Genomic DNA, 21,376 nt, shown 5'->3' on the forward strand with positions numbered 1-21,376 from the left:
GGCAAAAGGTGTGTGGGTGGCAACAGGTGTGCATGACAACAAGTGTGTGGGTGGCAACAGGTGTGCATGACAACAGGTGTGCATGACAACAGGTGTGTGCGTGGCAACAGGTGTGCATGACAACAGGTGTGTGCGTGGCAAAAGGTGTGTGGGTGGCAACAGGTGTGCATGACAACAGGTGTGTGCGTGGCAACAGGTGTGCATGGCAACAAGTGTGCATCATTACAACAGGTGTGTGCGTGACAACAGGTGTGTGCGTGCAGACTGACAACAACAACACAGGGAGACGGACGGACGTGGACACGAATAGGCAGGTACAGGTAGACCAGCACAGGTAGGCAGGTACAGGTAGACCAGCAGGCTTACACAGACACAGGCAGGCAGACAGGTAGGAAGACAGGTAGACCGGCAGGCTTACACAGACACAGGCAGGCAGGCAGACAGGTTGGAAGACAGGTAGACCAGCAGGCTTACACAGACACAGGTAGACTGATAGTCGCTGGTAGGTAGGCAGACTGAACAACGAGGCTGACTGACACAGACATCACCGTAGCAGGCACAAGTCGGTCGACAGAGTGACTGACACAGAGAGACACGGGCAGGCACGGGTACAGTTAAACAGGCACACACAGCTACTGCACGTAGCCACAAGTAGACAGACGAACAAAAAGACGGACACCGGGAGACAGATAAGCCAGTCAGAGACACACACACACACGGAGTGACTGACACATGCAAGGCACGGGGCAAGGCAGTCAACTACTCACCTCGCCGGGCTGGGCTGAGCCGATGTATTGGGCGAATCTTCTCCGGGGCTTCGTCCTCCGTGTGTCGGCCCCGCAAACTCCGTCACCGACTCCCTGGTTGAGTACCGGGGCGGGTGTGCGACTGAGCTAATGCCCTAGTGACCACGTGCGGCTTGACTTGAGCACGGACTTGGTGCCTAGATGGCTGACGCGCTGTACCGACTGCTTGTGTGCGTGTCTCAATCGCTGAGTGACTGACTCACCGAGTGACTGATTCACCAAGTGACTGACTGATCGGCTCAAGTGACTGATTACCCCGACTGAGTGCTGAGTTCCTTGCTAAGTGACCGAGCACCTGGGTTGAGTGGCTGAGTCACCCTGAGCTGAGTGACTGAGTGGCTGAGTGACTGAGTGGCTGTGTGACCCTGGGCTGAGTGGCTGAGTGGTTGAGTCACCCTGGGTTGAGTGGCTGAGTGACTGAGTGGCCCTGGGCTGAGTGTCTGAGTGACTGAGTGACCCTGGGCTGAGTGGCTGAGTCACCCTGGGCTGAGTGGCTGAGTGACTGAGTGACCCTGGGCTGAGTGACTGAGTGGCTGAGTCACCCTGGGTTGAGTGACTGAGTGGCCCTGGGCTGAGTGGCTGAGTGACTGAGTGACTGAGTGGCTGTGTGACCCTGGGCTGAGTGGCTGAGTGGCTGAGTGACTGAGTGGCCCTGGGCTGAGTGACTGAGTGGCTGAGTGATCCTGGGCTGAGTGGCTGAGTGACTGAGTGGCTGAGTGACTGAGTGGCTGAGTGACTCTGGGCTGAGTGACTGAGTACTCAGGCTGAGTGGCCCTGGGCTGAGTGACTGAGTGGCCCTGGGCTGAGTGTCTAAGTGGCTGAGTGACTGAGTACCCAGGTTGAGTGGTTAGTCACCCCGGGCTAAGTGACTGAGTCTCGCTGGGCCGAGTGGCTGAGTCCCCTCGCCCCACAGGCGAATATGGCGAGGGGCAGGTCACGTGGGGGCTGGGGAGAACGACGCGATGGCGAACAAAACTGTTCACGCGTAGAGCAGAAAGAGAGAGACAGAGGGTGGATGGGGGACAATATTGCTCACTTACACAGAGTGGATGGAGATGACTGTTCACTTACAGAGTGGATGGGGGACAATACTGTTCACTTACAGAGTGGATGGACGACAAGACTGGCCACTTACACGGAGAGAGTAGATGGAGACGAAGACTGTTCACTTACAGAGTGGATGGAGATGAAGACTGTTCACTTACACAGAGTGAATGGGGGATAATACTGTGCACTTACACGGAGTGGATAGAGGCGAAGACTCTTCACTTACACGGAGAGAGTGGATGAATGAGACTATTAACTTACACTGGGAGCGTGGATGGAGGACAAGACCGGTCACTTACACAGAGTGGCTTGGAGGATGAAACTCTTCCCTTACACGGGGAGAGTGGATGGAGTACAAGACTGTTCACTCATAGGGGGTTAACTATATAATCAGAATGTGTATTTATACTGGACGAATCCGATGAGCTATAAAGCTCTTTTTCACAGATGTCCAGTAGGAGCACGGGGTAAGAACTTTACAACAACAAAAATAAATAAATAAACTCGATAGTCGTGCAAAGTACAAGAAAGGTAAACAAATCACTTAAACACGTACAAATAGTACTGGTAGGAACCTCCTGGTTACACCAACCCACAGGGGATTATTGTGTCCGTCCGTCCGTCGTGCAGGGAGGGGCTGGGTGGGGAGGGAACGGCTGGGTGGGGAGGGTGGAGATGGGCTGCGCGGGGAGGGTGGGGCTGGGTGAGGGGTAGGGCTGGGTGGGGAGGGGCTGGTCACCCCGTGGTGCCCTTATAAAACTCAACGTTTAACCTACTCACGCCGGCTTGTGCCCGCCATCACAGTCGGGCATATTTGCGGAATACACCACGCCGCCGTTGACCCTGGCCATTGACCGAGCAACCCAACGTTCCTACCAGCTCCCTCCGCAGGAATGTGTTAAACCATCCCCATCCTACCAGGCAAAGCCCACTGAGGTTTTGACTTATTTTTAAGAAGCAATTTGACTACCACAAATGATAGCTCAACGAAGTGGTCCATCATTTGGACATTCACAGCCGCAAACTAATCTAAGGTCGGGGTAGAACCCACGACCTCCTGCATACCAGGCGAGGGAGTTCACATCTCCTAGCCACCGTGATGATGATTATGGAGAGAGAGACACGCAAACTCCAAATATACAACAGGCGTCAGGGTCGGGATAGAACCCACGACCTCCTGTATACCAGGCGAGGGAGTTGACATCCCAGCCACCGTGTCACATTAAATCACAAGGGGTCGGAAACCAAAATAATAAGAGCCTTTTATAATTAGTTACAATACCATCAGTAGTGTTATTAGTGTGTAGCAGCTCAACATACTTGCTGTACACGAGTCCTTGGAGTATGCGTGTATGTACGTGTATGTTAAACTTCTTTCGCACCGTACGTAGCCAACCGATCAGCAAAATCGGAGGTACCGGGCGAAGGGCAGCAAACGAAAGCATTTTTTGAAGAAGAAATTCGTTTTTAATCTCGAAAAGTGATAGGGGGACTCCCCGTGTGCATTGCAAGGGCTATACAGAGTCACCAGGGACCGGCATACATCACGCGGCAGGGTGAGAGGCAAGCCGAAGGATCACAAGAAGACTGACCTCTCTACCGCCCCCTTGTGGCAAGGGAGATAGCGATGCTACCGAACTTGCTGTGGACTGTGCTGTGAACCAGGCCTCGGTAAGGTGAAAGTTAAAAGGTAAAAACAACGAGCCTACCTTTACCCTACCTTTTACCTTACCACAATACAATCACTCTACCCTTACCTTTTACCCTTTAGCTGGTAAGGTAAAAGGTGAAAAGCAACGAGCCTACCTTTTACCCTTACCCCATACAAATTGCAGGGTAATTACTGGGGTACTACGACATGAAAAAGGGTTATAACGGTAAATGCTAGGTAGAGCGCTTTAATCATATAGAATACTCTCGATTATTCCAATTTTACACGCTTTCTTTGAACTCACTCTGTCTGTTGTTGTCGTTATTGTCATTGTTGTCGTTGTATCCTCAAATCTTGCAACTCAATTTTAACCCACTTCCTGATGTGGTATCGACTGCAAACTTGGTATATGTATGTCATAATGGTGACAATACTATGTTATATCACTAACAAAAATACATATTTTTAAACGATCTTTGTCCACGCTCAACTCACGTTTTGCTGTGAATCACCACGGGCCCCTTACGTGATGGCAAGCTTCGGTGCCACTTCCTGGAGTCGTGGAATTCTGCCATTACTAGTACATTTAATAAAAGCGTGTTTTTAATAACGTTTGTTTTAAATATTACTTATTAAATGGAGGCCACGGACTGCGCCACGGAGCTTCTAGCGGTAAACAAGGCACCGTATTTATCGGGTAATACTTCGCGCTACCTTTACCCTACCTTTTACCTTACCCCTTGGCATGTCGACACCTTTACCTCTACCCTTTTACCCAGTAAAAAGGGTCATTTACCTTACCTTGCCGAGGCCTAGTGTGAACATTGGTGTTACGACTGCTGTATCAGTGAGTGTTCTTCATTGCAAGGCCCACTGGCATATTGGCGGCCCCTTGTGGCCAATTAGTGAGGGCCCACCGACAACACACAACACGTGAACTCGCCCCCATCATCATCATCATCGTGCTGCTGCCAAACCCCCAACGGTTTCAAATGTGTGGGGGGCTCTCTCACGCTGATGATGTCGTCCCGGCGAAAGTGGTGCCCCCTCCCCCAACTCTGAAAATTAGTGACGAACACTGCGCTGGATGTGGTGAAATATTGTGCTTGCTGGATGGTGTCAAGTCGCCGTTGGTGTCTGGCATATCGTGCTGAATTGATAGGAGTTGCTGCCATCTGGTGGATTGTTGTGGTGTTGGAGGCCACGAAGAGTCTCTGGTGAAGAGGGGTTCTGGTCGGATAACAGTCGTGGGTCCCTCGGGATCCACACCGATCTCTAGAACCCAACAATGTGACAAATACATCATGGGGCCTCCCTTGCCAGTAGCAAGGTATATATAAAAATGGTGTTAGCCTTTCTGGCAATAAAAGAAAGCGGTCTCTGGTGTGGACCAATCAGTTTCAAAGACAATGCATATACTATCAGAGCATGCAGTATTGTGGTTAATGCAGACATGATTCCTTGCAAAAGGTTTCAGTTTGGTGTTTTAACATCTTAACACATCTGTTTTATTGCCAGAAAGGGTAAAACCTATTCTTATAATGTAACAAAGGATGGCGTAAAATCACGTGCGTGTGTGTGAGATGCGAGACCCCACCAGTGAAATTCTAATTAATTTGGCGGACATCCGGATGGCTTTCCAAACCAGCCCTGGTGCCTGTTGGTGGTTGAGGCAACGTTTCTTCAAAAGTACGAGTTCGGGAACGTGCTCGGGTGTAGTAGGTGTGAGTGTGCACTGGATTTGCGTAAATTACACTTTAGTCACTGTATGTTGAACTTCTTTCGCACCGTACGTAGCCAACCATGCACGACTCGGCGAAAGCCCTCTTGGTGTTCCATCCTCAAAATAAAGACAAAGTCACCGCGAACCCAGTGTGGTCGCTGCTGAAATTGTCTCACGCCCGCAGAACTCCACCAGACGTAACACGCATAAAGTGACCGGGGGCTGGCCCCAACACTGGGAACTCATCCTAAAAGTCACGCAAGATTTAGCCTGCAACCCGGACCCAACCACAACACGAGAAGACAAATTCACCTTTCGTTTATTGTTAAAACTCCTTAGACAGCAAATGCATTTTGCCCTGCATGTAGTGATTACTGCCACAACCGACCGACTTGTGTTCAACGGTGAACAGGCTGCAGTGGTTTACAAGATCGGAGAGTGAAGAAGCTGATTGGGCCACGCCGACCCTACACACAGCAGTCGCCCTCCTAAACGTTTACATTCAATTTTAAAAGTCCTTCACTTAGCAAACGGAGAACTTTGCGAGGCACAGCTAACCTCTTTCACAAAGGGTGGCGAATAACCAAACTTTCAAATAGCTTCCTATTTCGTATTCATCTCACAGCCTTTTGCCAATCCCACTGTGCGAAGGGCCCCCCCCCCCTTTCCCCACCGCCGTGTCGGCCGTGGGAATTTGTTCGACCATACTTCACCGCGCAGGTCAGTGCGGGGTGAAGGAGGGGCCCAGAACCGGTTCAGATATCGCTGGCCACGGACATTCGAATAAGTTGCAAAAACATTTTTCCATCTAAATTTGTAACGCGCGCAGCCGCAGTAGCGGCAAGGCGACCACGTGGAGAGCAGGCTCCAACGATTGCCCAAGCTCTGCGGTCCTCTATATCAAGGTGTTATTGGCCAATTAATGAGTGGTTTACATGTGGGAAGAAACCAGAGCGCTTGGAGAAAACCCAAGCACGCGAGGGGGAAACGCTCTATACCACACGGACTTAAACCTGTGGAGTCCACATTTTTGCTGTACCGCATTCTCCTGGACACGCCAAGGTATAGCAGCACCTCGACGTCTGCCCCCCCCCCCCACCTCCGGAGTTCGTGCGACCGCCACCAACCCTCACGTCAAGATTAAAAGGCCACTAACGCCTGGCTAATTGGTTGTGGCCAGGAATAAAACTTGGGGCATTTTTTACATTTTTATATGTATTTTTAGAGACCGTTGTCAACCCACTACTGGATGAGGCCTCCCCCCACGCCGTGTTGTTGGTCATTGCTTGAACGACCTCTACTTCATAATACTGGTGAGTGTAGACTGGGGTCAGATAGCATTCACCATCGAATTGCCAGGAAACGAACTCTGCTTGCCAGGCTTATAGCAATATGCAATTAACCACTGCGCCAAACACTGCCCAAATGACGGGATTGGTGCCACAATATTGAAACACAACGGTATATACTGGACTTACAAAAAAGGCATCACATATTTAACATTTGCTCTGCCCCACCTGGTTTTGGCAAAAAAAAAGGTTTTCCAATGTCTTGGCTAATATTGAGTCGCAAAGGGAGTTGTGGTTTTCTAAACACAAACTCAATACCTTCAGTCTGAACATCACCGGTCATCCGTGCGACGTTGGTGAAGCAGCTCTTTTCGGGAGGCACTGTTTAGTGTTGTTCATGTAAAAAGGACAATTCAACTACAAAACAAATTACGACACAATCACATTCTACACACGATTCTCAAAACAAACCGTTCCTCGCCACTGAGGCTTTCTCTCCATGCCCTCCAACACGGCATCGAATAACAACACGAAAGTGCGCTGCTCGCAAAAAAATCCTTGCAATGGCTCGCAGAAAAATCATTGCAATGGTAAAAGTACAATTACTTGCCACGTTTCAAAACGATAAGTTAACGGGGGTGGGCAAATGCACGTCGCTGAGTAGCGTAGAAAGGCGCTTGAGAAGGAGGTGCGCACCCCGCAAGCCATCGCGATCTTTCGCTAGTCGCCAACCATGATTAGCACGGGCACGGGCACGGGCCCCCCCCCCCCCCGCTGCAACGAAATTAAATGTCTCTTCTACAAAGCCCGGCGCCTAGGCGTCCGACCCGTCGACCCATGGGGCTGCACACACTGGATAGCCCACGCCACAGTCTCGCAAACCCTGCGCCACGCCCCGCCCCCCCCACCCCCAGAACCAGACTCAACCGCCGACGCTCGCACCGTCCACAGGTTCGTCCGCCCGTCGATTACGCCCACCACTTTCGTGTACACCCACCACGATCGCCGCAATTGTGAGCGCCCGCCAGCCCACCCGCCAGCCCGCCAGCCAGCCCGCCCGCCCTCTTTACATTTCACAAACCCCGCTGAAACAAATCCGCGCTGCTTCGCAGCCTCATCGCGAAGACGTGGCGTACTGTAATGGGAGGGGACGGGGTTTGGTATCATGGGCGATATTGGCCTCAGTGGGGAACGGGGCAGATGGGAAATGAGTCCTGACAAGGCTGACCACAACAATGCGATTGCACACGCGTCTGTGCGTGCGTGTGCCAGATGTGTACGGGTGCACGGAGGAATGAGGGCGTCACATGAGCATGCAATGGCACTGCACGCTGGGAGTTCTCTCTCTCCGCCACTTCTCCCTCTTCTTGTTCTTCTTCTCTGGAACCTGCTCCCTGCAGAAGACAAACAAAGCGATGATTCCCTCGAGCGAGTGCCAAGAGCCGAGAGGACCGACTGAGGCCGACACGGTGCGCTTGATCTCATGGGGCTACGCCGACCTCACGACCGGTAATGCGACTTGGGGGGAAAAAATATATAAAATTTTGGTAGCGGAACGTCAACCGGTAAACCGGGAGCCGTTTTCGGTCGAGCGAATGCACCGATTGGCACACGCGAACCTGCAAACCGCACGGCGGTCCAAGTCCCCGTGTGGGGCATTCACGCCTCGTTTCTAAGTGGCAAGGTAAAGGTGCAACCCTGCAACTGCTTGCTCACGGCACCGACTGCGAGAGATTGACGCTCCAAGAGGTTAATTTAGCATACCCCTTTCCATTGCCGACCAGACATCTCGGAGAAAATACTTTACCCCACCAATACTTCACGGAAATCAGCCAACCTTCCCGCCCTCCCATTCAGTTATCGGCAATGCACACAAAGAAAGATTTTCACAACGAGATCATTTTTGTAATTATATATTTTTTTAATCCTTTATATTAAGTTCACTTGCTTGCTTGTTTGCGTGCTTGTGTGCTTGCTTGCTTACGACCGTGCAAATCTTTCGGTCGTTTTTTAACCCACTTCCCGTGATCCAATCGAGCTGACATTTTTTGCACCAATTGCTTAATGGTGGCAGACAATCATCTGACCCATAGGTGGCAGCCATCTCAAGCCAGAGGACGAGAGGACTCTAGCCACCCGTTTCATGATGACGCAAATGTTGACTAACCACATGGCATGAAATCCCTGCCCCCACGCTGTACAATGGAGACTATTTATAGAGCAGTTAAATTGAAGCCGCCAAGTTCTTGAAAGTGGTAAAGCGGGTCAACGCTAGTGCCCTCGGGAATATACGGGGCATGTCAAGAGGTGATCTTACATATAAAGGATTTATAGTGAAAAACTTTGTTTTTACGGGTTAATTTTTTACACACACGATAACCGCGCCGTCGCTTACCGGATGACTCGCACGAGCTCGTGGAAGGCCTGGTCGACGTTCAGCGGCGGGTCCTTGGCGCTCGTCTCAATGTACGGAATCTGCACGACAGAATTCTTAAGCGTCATTTTGGAAACCCCCGAGGGTTTACGCGTTTCTACTGAAGGCAATAAATAGGACTCGCCTGCCACTACCCCAAGCAGTGCCATGATGCTATGCAGGGTTAGGGCATCTGCCAAAGATTTTTTAACTGCATCGTTCAAATTGGCTTTTGTCTGTAAGGTACATGAGTAATTGGCCGACTCCCAACATGCTTACAGCTGCGAGAAAATAAGGACCCAAAATGGATGCAGGGTTAAGCAAACACAAGAGGTGGTGGGGTCGGGAGGTCAAATAATATATTCCGACCCTGGAATTCAGGAATACCCCGAATTTACGTCTTCCCTCTTTTACGTAATTTCGCAAATACGTCGTCACTTAATTAACACCGCTACCCGATTTGCGTTGCCTCAACCCACACCTACGTCGCTGCCAGCGTCATCATCGTCCCTCCCTCCTTGTTTTCCGTCACCTCTCGGCCTTCGCCTCCACCTGCCTACCCCTGTGAACATCGCTTCGATTGACGTCGTCACGTACTTTCAGGAAACGCATCCCTGACGGAAACCGGGGTATTACTGCATATCCAATGAACAAAATAACGTATTATCTTGTGCCGGGGCGCTACGACCGCTGTCCTCACGTTGTACTTGGCCGCCATGTCGCGACCCTGCTCGGAGGAGATCTTGCGAAGGTGCAGCAGGTCCACCTTGTTAGCCACCAGCACCATGGGGAACGAGTCCCTGCGGGGGGCGGTGGGGTGGGGAAGAGGACAGGGTTATTTTCATTTTTTTCTCACCTACGTGACTTTACCGAAAGAATCAAAGAGTATTTGTCTTTTGTCCACGTGACACATTTTTTTTACTGATTGGCCGTGTCGGGTGGTGGAGGGTTGCGACACATTTATAAATAACGCGATCTAAACCCAAAAAAACGTTATTATGTATGGTAGGCTTGATGTCTGCGACGTGTAAATGCCCTCCGATTCACACGATCCTCTTTCCGTCTCTCTATGTAATTCCAAGCGTGCAAGCAGCCCCCTACGCTTGTTGCGGAGGTTCGAATCACGCAGGACTCAATCGGGATCACACACACGGCAACGTCGACGCCCACCACCCCTGCTGTAAAACTACCGACTACTTCTGTGAAGAAAAGCAAAAAAACGCACCTTTCTCTGCGATAACCTCACACTGTAAGAATACTCGGGGATACCTACACGTAGTACTAAACCATCGCTGTTATCGACGGATCCCGAAGATCTATCGATAACAGCGACGGGGGCTGCCCCCACGCCGACACACTCACTTGTCCTTGACGCGCAGGATGAGCTGGTGGAACTTGTCGATGTGCTCGAAGCTGGTGCGGTCAGTGACCGAGTAGACGATGAGGAAGCCGTCGCCCGTGCGCATGTACTGCTCGCGCATGGCGCTGAACTCCTCCTGTCCGGCTGTGTCCAGCACTGCAGTGGGCACAAAGACAAAGATCCCCCCACGTATATAGGCTGTAACAGACTGTTGGGGCAAGCGCCGTTAGCGGAGTAGCACCTACGAAGGCCGGCAAGGTACACGAAGGGGGTGGGTGGTTAATACCATGCCCGGCCGCCTTCGTCCAATGTTCATACGCTGTACAGGGTATGCATTTAAGGCCGAGTCGACCTAGGGAAGGCCCAGAACCGGCTAAAATAATTCGCCACCATTATTGGTTTCCAAGTTATTTTTTTTATTGGTCTCCAAGTAAGCAAGTGGGAAAGTTGTCCATAGGGCAATTCCCAAATAGCAACACACCTTTTACACAAATGTTTTGTTCGCATTTGATGATTTTTAACGAGCGTTATCATAACCCCGCATTACACAAAGCTAATGCGTTAACTCTTTCAATCAGAGTTAGAAAGCCTAAAAAGAGACGCGAGTTCCCCGTGTGCAGCCTTTACCAGACTATTGGGCAGAGGTCGCAACCGGGTACCCGATACCCGTACCCTACCCGATACCTGTACCCTACCCGATACCCGGCTACCCGTGCCCGGCCGGGTACCCGTTTGCGACCCTGGTGCGGCCGGGTACGTGTAGGCCTTGAGTCACTGGTGAGTCACCGTTTGTCACTCATTTCCCAACGTCTTGTCTCTTCTCACAATTCAAGTTCCTAGAATCAACCCACCCGCGCCTGCAACATGGCTTCATCCCAGAGGTCGCAATCGGCTACCCGTACCCTACCCTTTACCCGGCCGGGTACGGGTAGCCGGGTATCGGGTAGGTTACGGGTACCCGATTGCGACCCTGGTGCGGCCGGGTACGGGTACGGGTAAGGAATCAAAACCCGTTTGCGACCTCTGCTATTGGGAGACAAGTGCTGTTAGCGAGAAACTATTAACGGCCAGTGTGGTAACGTATGGTGAAATAACCCCTACGACCCCACATGGCATTGGACGTCACTCATTCAGCAGTTCAACGACAAGAGTGCTATAACACATGGACACGAAAGCCCATTGACATGTATGTTTGTTGAACTTTTTTTCGCACCGTACGTACCCCCAACCGCGCTAACTGCAGGTGCGGGAAAGTTCTAAAGAAATGAGTTTTCAATCTCGAGGATTTAAAAGTGCACAGCTCCAGTGGCTTCCTAATAGATGAAGAAAAGAGCGTTCCAAACGGCCGAAGAATCGCATCTGAAAGCGCCCGATGCGGTGACCATCTTTGACGCAACAGCAAAGGGATACCCGGTGTACCAACACAAATGTGAATCGGCCAGCGCATGCCTAAAGAACGGCTGACGATGAAGGCCGAGTATGAAGGCCGAGGATGAAGGCCGAGGATGAAGGCCAATGACGCGGTGTCGACACAGCCTTCGCATAGCGCCTTGCCCAAGACGGCAATGATTTGCCAAATCAGGACTAATAGAAACGACCTCGCAACCCTGGAGAAGCCATTAAGGGGCGACCACACCCAGCGGATCCGACATCCGCAGGGCGAGAACGCCCGCTTAATAAAGCGGGCGTCTGACCCCGCGCGGCTATTCCATTAGGGCTTTTGTTCCACGTTTTATTATTTATATTCCCTTGGCACACATCAAGCAACAGGGCTAATGGCGCCGTCAATTTCGTTGTCGTTGAGAATGGTGCGACTAAAAAAAACACAAAAGAGATCTTATCGTGCAGATGCGTATCTAGGTCGTGCGTTCTCTGCAAGTCCCCGATCTGTCCGATACAAGCATATGGCTTTCATAATGAGACGTAAACGGACTTATACAAATTACAGCTGCGTGCGTGTGACGAGCACGTGGCTCCGAGGTCAGAGTTGCCGAGCCGACACCACCGAGATCCTCGGTTCGAATCCAGCCACACGTCGACCTGCGATTAAAGTGCCTTCAAGTTCACCAATGACGAAACGCCGGCTCAAATTCCGCCCCTCCCCCCCACGGGTTCCCGAGAACCGTGGTCTCTGGCCCAGGGGAGGGGGGGTCAACGTCCGTCGATGTAAACGCCGCGTCGCTCGCAGCACGGCGCATTTTATCGCGGGTGGGAGGTCGCCGGCGATAAGAGTGGTGGGGGGTAGCGGCGGTGGCAGTTGTAAATATTTGGTCTGCGTGCACTTGAGGACAATATACAAAGGTGGTACAGCACACACTCGGAAAGCGCAGCCTATTGTTGTTTCACAGCATACGTAGAGACCGGTTAAAAATTGTGCCTCCGAGAAATGGAGTGCCATCCCCACAAGATCGACGCCGCTTCAAGAAAAAAAAATGGACCTGCCGTGAAATGAAGGCGCCTGAATAATTCGTAATAACGGCTGCGCCGAACAAGGCGTTAATTATATTTTAATGGGGCTACCCCGACCACGCCAAGACGGCTCGACATGCAACAGAAGTGCGTGCCGATTTAAGACGCCACAAAGTTGGCACCATTCTCCACGGAGACACGTTAACGTCGAAACGCACGCACGCACTACACCCCTCTGGAAGATCGTCGGTCACCGTGGGTGTTACGGTGGTGGCGCAGAGTTTCAACGCGCCGCACTATGGACCCGCCGACCTGGCCTTCGCCGCGCCATCTAAACAGGTCCCTGGGGGTACACCCTTTAACCAACCGGTACCAAATCAACGTGGCGAAGTGTGGCCAAAACAACTCCCGCGACAAACACCTGCGCAGAGAGGCCGTCGTCCAGCAGTTGATTGATGAAGGGTTGTGGCCCGTGTTTACGCAAACTGCACCTTTGTCAATACACGAGTGATTAAACGGTAACGGTAAAGTGAGCGCTTTTGCGTCGCACGAGCAAAAGTGGAAAAATTATTGGTGGCTTGTGACTGGACGGGAGAATTAAAGCCCGGATTCCAGCCCAGGACTGAAGCAGCGAGCTCGCAGCTACCCAGCCACCTCCAAAAACATCGGTCAAATTGCTTGCAGCCGATAAATATTAAGAGTGCACTTTGCTTAGAATCGACGTTCGTAAGTAAAAAATAAAAGCCCTGCAGAGATTTTCGCAGTTGCTCTGTAAATCTCACCGTTGATGTGCTTTCGTGTTGCAGTGCGCACCTGAAAAATCTTACGGCGCTTGGGGCAAAACGTCGGACACCAATGCGGAACACAGGCCAAAACTAAAACACATCCGACGGCTATTTGTGAAAGCATGATAATGAGAGCTGAATCCGGTATCGTTTCATCGCGACCTTGGCGGCTTTGAGTATTTTATTTATCTACCATTTACCAAGCCGTAGTTTCTCGTAAAAAAAAGGCGACCCCCAGGACGACGGCCAATACCAATACCCACCATGTGTCACCAAGTGACGGTGACGTCACCACGGTGCCTGTGCCGGACGCATTTTGAGGCCACGTGAAGTGTTGAAGGCTAGCCGACCAAACGCGGAGGTTGTGCGCGCGCGCCGACGGCGGGCGGGCGGTCGGGTGAGAGCAGCGGAAAAAGTTTTCCGTGGGCAGTGGAGCCCGAGGCCACCAAAACAACTCTTACAGTGCGAACACTGAATACGCTACGAAGCACTCGAATACGCCATGTCGTGGATTTACGCAATCTCTGAGTGCGACAGCGTCTCAAAACCTGCTGCACGGAAACGGTGGGCGTAGTAATTTTCTTAGACGGTCATACATCTCAACGAAAATCTTATGGGTCTCTGTGGGTATATAAGCATCTACGCAAGTCTACACAGGTTTTTTTTGTGAATATATGGGTCTATGTGATATGGGTCTTTCAGGGAGTATATGGCTCTCTGAAGGAGCATATGGATCCCGACGTGAGCGTCGATTAGTCTCTGCTGGTCTCTGGGCGTCTGTGAGCCAATACAATACGGACTTGCATAGCGCACAAGTATAACGCCACCTCAGCACGTTGTCCACAAAGTGGGCGTATTTTTTTAAATACATTTTTTAGACAGCGAGGCAGTCGCATACTCGCTTCAATTATGTTGTTAAACGTCGATGCCGCTGTCAGGTGTATTTCCCGGTCCTGAAATCGATTGCCGATTAAAGGTACAGGTGCAGCCCCTGCAATTGCTTTCCTCAAGCCACCGCAGGCGGAAGGGCCTCGTTCCACACCAGCCACACGCCTTGGAAGTGGTGAGAGCAGCCACCGTCAACACCACCACCGCACACGACCCGCCGATCGACCAACTGTGTTGCACCCATCTACACCGCTGGGTGACCAGCGGCGGAGAGCAGAGAAGATACTTGCGCCACTTTAACACGTAGGAGGCTTTCTCCACCAATATCGTCCATGATCAAGGTGTTTTTTTTGGGGGGGTTAAGATGGCGGAAAAACCCACCGCCAATGGACACAGTCAATTAGTTGCTCTCCAACACACCTGACTGATTGGCTGTGTCGGGTGGTGGTGGGTTAACGACACATTTTTATATTTACGCGACCTAACGTGCGCCACCGTTTCAACGGCTGTGCCGCGAGATGGAATCGAACCGGTGACCATGGATTGCGAGTCTATTGCGAGTCTAGTGCGGTGGCCAACCACATTACACACCAAAAGTGGCAGCTGCCTTCCATCTTTCAGTGGAAAACAAAAAGAAAAAGAGGTCAACGCTTTGCTTTTATTGCGCCGGGCGTTGCTATACGTGCGGGAAAACCGGTCGCCAGTTTGTTTCAAGCGGTTCCAGGGAACGCAATTAATAACAATCCCAAGTTGCAACGGAAATGAAGAGCGGGGGAGAGAACAGAGGAGGATGGGAGATGATAGAAGCCGAGGCCGCGCCGTTGAGGCGGAGCGCCTACCAAGAGGTCATTGCAATGCGTGCATCACGGGCAGCGCAATTGATTTGCAATCAATCAATGTTTACGTATTTACTCAACGCGCACGCACAAAAAAATGTATGATCAAGAGCTGGGGCTAGCTGTAATATTATTCAAACCTGAACACGTGCCATGAGCTTTTGTTTGCGCAGTCATTTGCCGACCACACCGAGGCAATAAACTAACCGCGCTTGACAACATAATGTGATCCTGGACCAGTGCCCAGCATTCAAAAACCAAAAACCTCTGCAAGTGCTGGACGGTCGCCATTGGCACAGGCTCAGCTTTTAACTCCCCGAGTGACCCACGGCCCATCTCGCCCACGCTGCACTCCACGAGGAGAGAGTAGAGCAGCAACAGCACCACAGCGAGGAACGCCCCCCCCCCCCCCTGCTTAGCCAAGCAAGCCTCATCGAGTTAGCCAGGCAAGCCTCACCGAGTTCTTTTAGCCAGGCAAGCCTCACGGAGTTCTCTTAGCCAAGCAAGCCTCATCGAGTTATTTTAGCCAGGCAAGCCTCACCGAGTTCTTTTAGCCAAGCAAGCCTCACGGAGTTCTCTCAGCCAAGCAAGCCTCATCGAGTTCTTTTAGCCAGGCAAGCCTCATCGAGTTCTTTTAGCCAGGCAAGCCTCATCGAGTTATTTTAGCCAGGCAAGCCTCACCGAGTTCTCTTAGCCAGGCAAGCCTCACGGAGTTCTCTTAGCCAAGCAAGCCTCACAGAGTTCTTTTAGCCAGGCAAGCCTCACCGAGTTCTCTTAGCCAAGCAAGCCTCATCGAGTTCTTTTAGCCAGGCAAGCCTCACAGAGTTCTCTTAGCCAAGCAAGCCTCATCGAGTTCTTTTAGCCAGGCAAGCCTCACCAAGACTCTTTCCGGACGGTCATGCACTGGGATGTTTGGCCAATTTTGAACGAGTTGGGGTTTTTTTTTTTTCACGAGTGCCACTATAATGGATGGACTGGAGCCCCTGCTGATGTGATTGTGACGTTTCGGGGGTCATGATTCAATTCGAGGATCGATCCATTGTCTTCAACTGTGGTGGACATTTGTGCCTTTGGATCACGTGAACCTGTTTTATATATATATAAAACAGGTGTACGAATTAAAAAATAATAATAATATAATGATCTAATCTGTCTGGGTGTGATTATATACATGTATCGGGAGCTATAAAAAATTATGTTAAACAGATCAATTGATTTATTCATTTACATTTTTACAAGGCGCAGCAGACCAAACGGAGAGCTTCAGAGAGCAGTACAGAAAAAAACTATTTAATTTAATCCAACATATTACAGGAAATGAGAATGTTTTAGTTTCTTCTTAATTGGGAGAGAGTCTCAGGTGCAGGTTCTTCACACAGAGCGTTATAAAACTGAGGGCCAAGAACCGAAATATCCCAAGCTCCGAAGCGTTTTTTTCCCCCATCGTTAAATCTGCATCGTAAATTGGTCGTACTCTGTTAAATCGTAGCGACAACGACTGGGGTGCAACAGCGCCTTGCTTGATAAGTGAATCAATTAATATCGCAAAGCATACATTGAATCCAGGGCATTAAAAACTAACAATTTTTCGAATCACTCACGTCGTATGCAATGGGTTCACGCAACGCCTTCTGCTACTGCAGACTTTCCCATGAACCTAAACCCTTTTTTTTAATGTACTCCTGAATCAACCCGCAACACCAAATCGCGACGATTCACCGAATTGCCGGGAGGTGACGAATCTTTACACCTCCCTCCTGTAAGCTCAACTGTTGGGGAAGCTCACCAGCTGCATATTTAAAGTAATAAAGCATACTCTACCATCAACTAATGCTGCCTTAGAAAGATAAATAGTAGTCGTGTTGCCGGCAACTGCCCGGATATTTTTTGTCCATTATATACTGGGTCGATATATATTTACGCGACACCTGCAGACACTAGTGGCCTCAATGTGAGTACATTTACAAATCGAACCACAATCCACGGATTCTGTAAATTCACCCAAACGCCGGGGAGGGGTTCAAATGACGTCACCCGGCAGGAGGAGCGAGCGAGCGGTCGGTCATACCATCAAGGATGGCCCACTGGCCGTCGATCTCCGTGTGCTTGAGGTACGAGTCCTCGATGGTCGGGTCGTAGTCGGCCACGAAGATCTTCTGAAAGAACTGGATGGTGAGGGCGCTCTTGCCCACGCCGCCGTCGCCCACCACCACCAGCTTGTACGTGGGGAGGTTCTCGTTGGGCACCGAACCCGCCGCCATCATTGCTGGGAGCGGCGCCGCTGTGCGCTATCCTGCGGTGAAGCGCAGGGGAGAAGACGGTTAAGAAACGTTAAGTTCGGTGGGGTGGCTCAGAGGTCAGGGCGGTGAACTGGCGGCATTGAGATTTTGGGTTCCAATTCCCGTTTCTGCCACCTGAGATTAAAAGCGTATTCTCAAGTGGAGCGAGTTGGTCTCAGCCCGAGATCACCAGTGATTGCACAAAAATCCACATCAAACATTTATATTTGTACCTGCACTTCAGCTGCCTAAATTACAGCTCTGAGAATTCAAAATATCGGGTTGACAAACATTACTCTCTCGAGTAGGGTGAATGGGAAAGTAGTTTGGACAAACGGTCACTTTGAAGGTAGGTCTAAGGTATTCTCTTCCATAGATCGCTCCCAAACACAAAGGATCGCACTTGCTGAGTGAGAGATAAGAATGGCTACTTCATCTCATAACACGACACCGATAGATCAGGATAAAGACGACATCTGCTAGATCCTAGAATTGTCACAAAGTCGACACACCGAGACCCCCTTAAGGTTTGCCTTTGTAACATTTCATATGTTCTCCAACCTCTGGGTGCCATGCCAATTGCCTTGGTAACCACCTTACCTCCATGCAAAACATGTGCCCACCACATTACAACCTCTTTTATTAATTAGGTCCGATGCACTTTCTCGCTTTTTTATTTTATTAACTTCCAAGTTGTTGACCCTATCCTTCGATCTTGTGCAGCCCTTTTTCAATCCACTGCCGGATGAGGGCCTCCCAACACTGTGCGGGTCATGGGGATTATTTTGACCTTACTTCACCGTGCTGGTCTGTGCGGGTTAGTGATAGCGGGGTGCGTGGGTGGGAGAGCAATGCATTTTGCTCCAATGTCCTTTGTTGCCCACCACATAGCTCCCGCAGCCTATAGCAGCAACCTTTAAGATTTTCTAAATTAACTCATTTGTTTAGAACCACTTTTGTGTTTAATTTGTAGTCCCCCCCCCCCCCACCTCCAATTATCACGGTTGGCTACGTACGGCGCAAAAGAAGTTCAAGATACATAAAACCTGTTGTGCACGGTAGTCACCCATCCAAGCAACTATCCACATCCAACACCGTTTAGTGTTGATAGGTGATGAGTTTTGGGCTCATTGCAGGTGATGTTATCAGAGGCTCATTACAGCAATGCAAGGTTATAATATAGAGCTTCGAAATGTAACATCGTAAGTGGTGGGAAACAGGTCGTGAGAGAGAGAGAGATAAAGCGACAAATATGAGCAGGAGACGAGAGGGATTTTAAGAATGATGGACACAACACAAGATGTAAATAATGAATCATCGGTGTAAGGAGATGTCGGTTGATGTCGCTCCAAGTGTTGGGAGCTTCTTCGGATCCTTGCTACAGCGCTTGGAGAAAAACGTCAGACAAGAAGATGGTCTTGTAGACAGCAAATTACTTTAAATGTTTTAAAATTAAACGTGATCATATTCCAAACGCATCCTAATTCGACACATTGTATTTCCAGAATATTATACAGTTAAATAGATACCACGTGTGTATACAATCAGTGCAATATGTAGGTCACCTATTTTAATAGTATAGCTTCTAACGCATTTCATCATGCGCGTTTTACCTTACAGAACAGGTCCCCTTTATAAATAAATCAATAATAACTTGGTATCAGTGCCTAAAACAACGCAAATTTACACATCTATATCCAATATAAATCGATGTAAAATACCGTACTGTACATTTTTCATTTCAGATGTTTTATGCAAACTGCCCCTTTGGGCCATTAGACGCACGACCTCAATATGCAAATACTGTAACAGTTAAGCATTGTATATTTATATTGATGATGGAGATGAAGTTAACCCGTTTGGGAAAGAACTTGAAAAAAAAACTTTTTAAAAACTACCTGCAGGTCTCCCATGGACCAATCCCCGTTAAAGCAACTGGCTATCGGATCGATAGAGGAGAAAACGTCGCACGGTAACTTAATTATGAGTATTGCAACCTTTAAAGATGTATTAATACTATTCATACTGTCACTGTGAGTTTAACACGTAGTAGAATTTCGCGACAAATATGATATCCGTAGTAGAGGTTTTTTGGGTTAAGATCGCGTCAATATAAATGCGTCGTTAAACCCGCCACAACCCCGGTTGTCCCGCCTGATGATGTTGGTTGTAATTACAGGCGAAACGTCACTGTAGTCGAATTGTAAATGTTTGTAGTGGGGGTGTGTACTCTCCGACACACTGGTGTTGCTGTACCAGTGACGAATTGGCACCTTTTGTTTACGCCACAAACCCTGACTGGTAATCGGCTGTGTCGGGTGGTGGCGGGTTTAACGACACATTTTTGATAGTTACGCTATCTAACCCAAAACACCTCTAGAGTGGACTTGACGACGATGATGCCGCTTGTGAGAAAGGTGATGAACACACCTCGTAAACGATGACGACATTCACTTTTGTGTCTTACCACCGCGCGTTCACCCCCGCCTCCCAAAAAGAGCGTCGTCTTCGAACACAATGGCTCAGAGAGATTATGCCGATTGGGAGTATCAACGTGCACATGGACATTATTTTATCTTACTCCACTTGACACACACACACGTAACACACACACACACACTGTTTGCCTGTCCCACCTCGCTGTGCGTTGTACTACGCACAATGCTACGAGGGTAGTTGCATTCAAAACCACGTCTTTGTATAGCTATGCTCTCCCCAATTGATCCAACCAGCACGGACCAGCGTGGTGAAGTATGGTCAAACCACCCTACGACCCGTACGGGATGGGGTGGCCCTCATCAAGCAGTGATCCGACAAAGCCACACTGTACGTGCACGTACTGTACACGAAAGAGAAAATCACGGCCCTCAGTGGCGCTGCTGTTTATAGGCGGTGTACATTTGTCCGTCCACACGATTAACACTTAAATAAACACGACTTATTATAGGTTGAAAAAAAGAGGCTTTTGTTAAACGCGGTCACAGATAAGCCCCGCTCACTACATTATTCATGTTCACCAACAAGTGGGTGGGTGGGTGGGTGCCTAAATCTAGACGAATCCTCTATAGGTTTATCTATAGGTTTATCGTGTAAACAATGTATCGGCTAGGCAGTTGAATTAACAAATACACCACACTAACAACAACGCCGTCACCAGTAACCATAACAATAATAATAAATAGTAATTAATCACAGCCGCCATCGTCAACAAACAAACCTTGACCGCACTCGGGCGCGACCGCGGACCGCCACCCGCCGCGGCCTATCAATCCTCGCCGTGTATCCCTCACCTCTCCCGGTAGTGGCTTCTAGGCGAGGCCGGTAAATACGCCGAGGTATGAAAAATCTCGGTTGGAAGAAATCTATAACGGAGGCTGGCTCCGAGGTTCTGCTTCACTCCACCGTAGCGCTTGATAAGTCTCCTCTCCAAATACGTAGACTATCTTTATTCCAGCAAATGAGTTCAGTAGCGAATAGAGCGCGGTCCACTCACCACCCTTTATAAAGGCGAGCCGGCGCAGCTAAAAATAGCCTTAACCTTAGGGGGGGAGGCGTTGCTCAATAATACCTTATGTCATCAAAATATTGCTTCGGGTCAATAACTATTATTAATTTATATCTGTAAACAGTATTACCGCACGCAAAATTACGTAAATATTGGACGTCTCCATGGTTTTAGCTTGTGAAATTTGCTTTGCCTGATTGTTCCCCCCCTCCCTTGCGCGTGTGCCATAAATGGTTTGCTCCAAAGGTAAGCGCCACATTAAATGGACCGAGGGAATTACTAAATGCCGCACTCTGATTGGAGGATCGCTGCTGTGACGTCACCGGTATTCCTACCTTACCGTCGACGTCATTGCGTCGTTGTTTAAATGTCACCAAATCGCGTG

The 21,376-nt window shown here is 49.8% G+C and overlaps 2 protein-coding genes across 5 annotated transcripts in view; both read right to left on the reverse strand.

Moving 5' to 3' along the window:
• Window positions 1–1,739, reverse strand: part of LOC144938225 (tyrosine-protein phosphatase non-receptor type 4-like) — a 70,907-nt gene extending 69,168 nt beyond the window's left edge. For both annotated transcript variants that reach the window (XM_078866045.1, XM_078866041.1), the window contains exon 1: window positions 768–1,739. The gene's annotated coding sequence lies outside the window, so the exon portion shown is untranslated. The remainder of the gene's footprint in view (window positions 1–767) is intronic.
• A 3,791-nt stretch (window positions 1,740–5,530) lies between these two features.
• On the reverse strand, window positions 5,531–20,992 carry LOC144938227 (ras-related protein M-Ras). 3 transcript variants are annotated; one of them, XM_078866049.1, is made up of 6 exons: window positions 20,777–20,991; window positions 17,276–17,500; window positions 10,292–10,445; window positions 9,630–9,729; window positions 8,912–8,991; window positions 5,531–7,910 (listed from the first exon to the last, which is right to left on the reverse strand). In XM_078866049.1, exons 2-6 carry the CDS (start codon window positions 17,469–17,471, stop codon window positions 7,820–7,822), a joined length of 621 nt encoding a protein of 206 aa, XP_078722175.1. In that variant the 5' UTR covers window positions 17,472–17,500; window positions 20,777–20,991; the 3' UTR covers window positions 5,531–7,819. The 3 variants fall into 3 exon arrangements, with proteins under 3 accessions (XP_078722175.1, XP_078722176.1, XP_078722177.1); XM_078866050.1 differs by having other exon boundaries at window positions 20,704–20,791; XM_078866051.1 differs by lacking the exon at window positions 5,531–7,910 and having other exon boundaries at window positions 8,908–8,991; window positions 20,777–20,992.
• Window positions 20,993–21,376: the final 384 nt, after the last annotated feature.

The sequence above is a fragment of the Lampetra fluviatilis genome, chromosome 21, assembly GCF_964198595.1.
Source record: "Lampetra fluviatilis chromosome 21, kcLamFluv1.1, whole genome shotgun sequence".
Lineage (NCBI taxonomy): Eukaryota > Metazoa > Chordata > Hyperoartia > Petromyzontiformes > Petromyzontidae > Lampetra > Lampetra fluviatilis.

Bases quoted from the DNA above. Each gene is read 5' to 3' on its own strand.
- LOC144938227 (XM_078866049.1), bottom strand. From the start codon at position 17,471: ATGATGGCGGCGGGTTCGGTGCCCAACGAGAACCTCCCCACGTACAAG. The intron at 8,992-9,629 runs GTGAGGACAGCG...TCTGTCGTGCAG, and splicing joins ACATGGCGGCCAAGTACAAC to ATTCCGTACATTGAGACGAG. The intron at 7,911-8,911 runs GTAAGCGACGGC...TGTCTTCTGCAG, and splicing joins GAGCTCGTGCGAGTCATCCG to GGAGCAGGTTCCAGAGAAGA.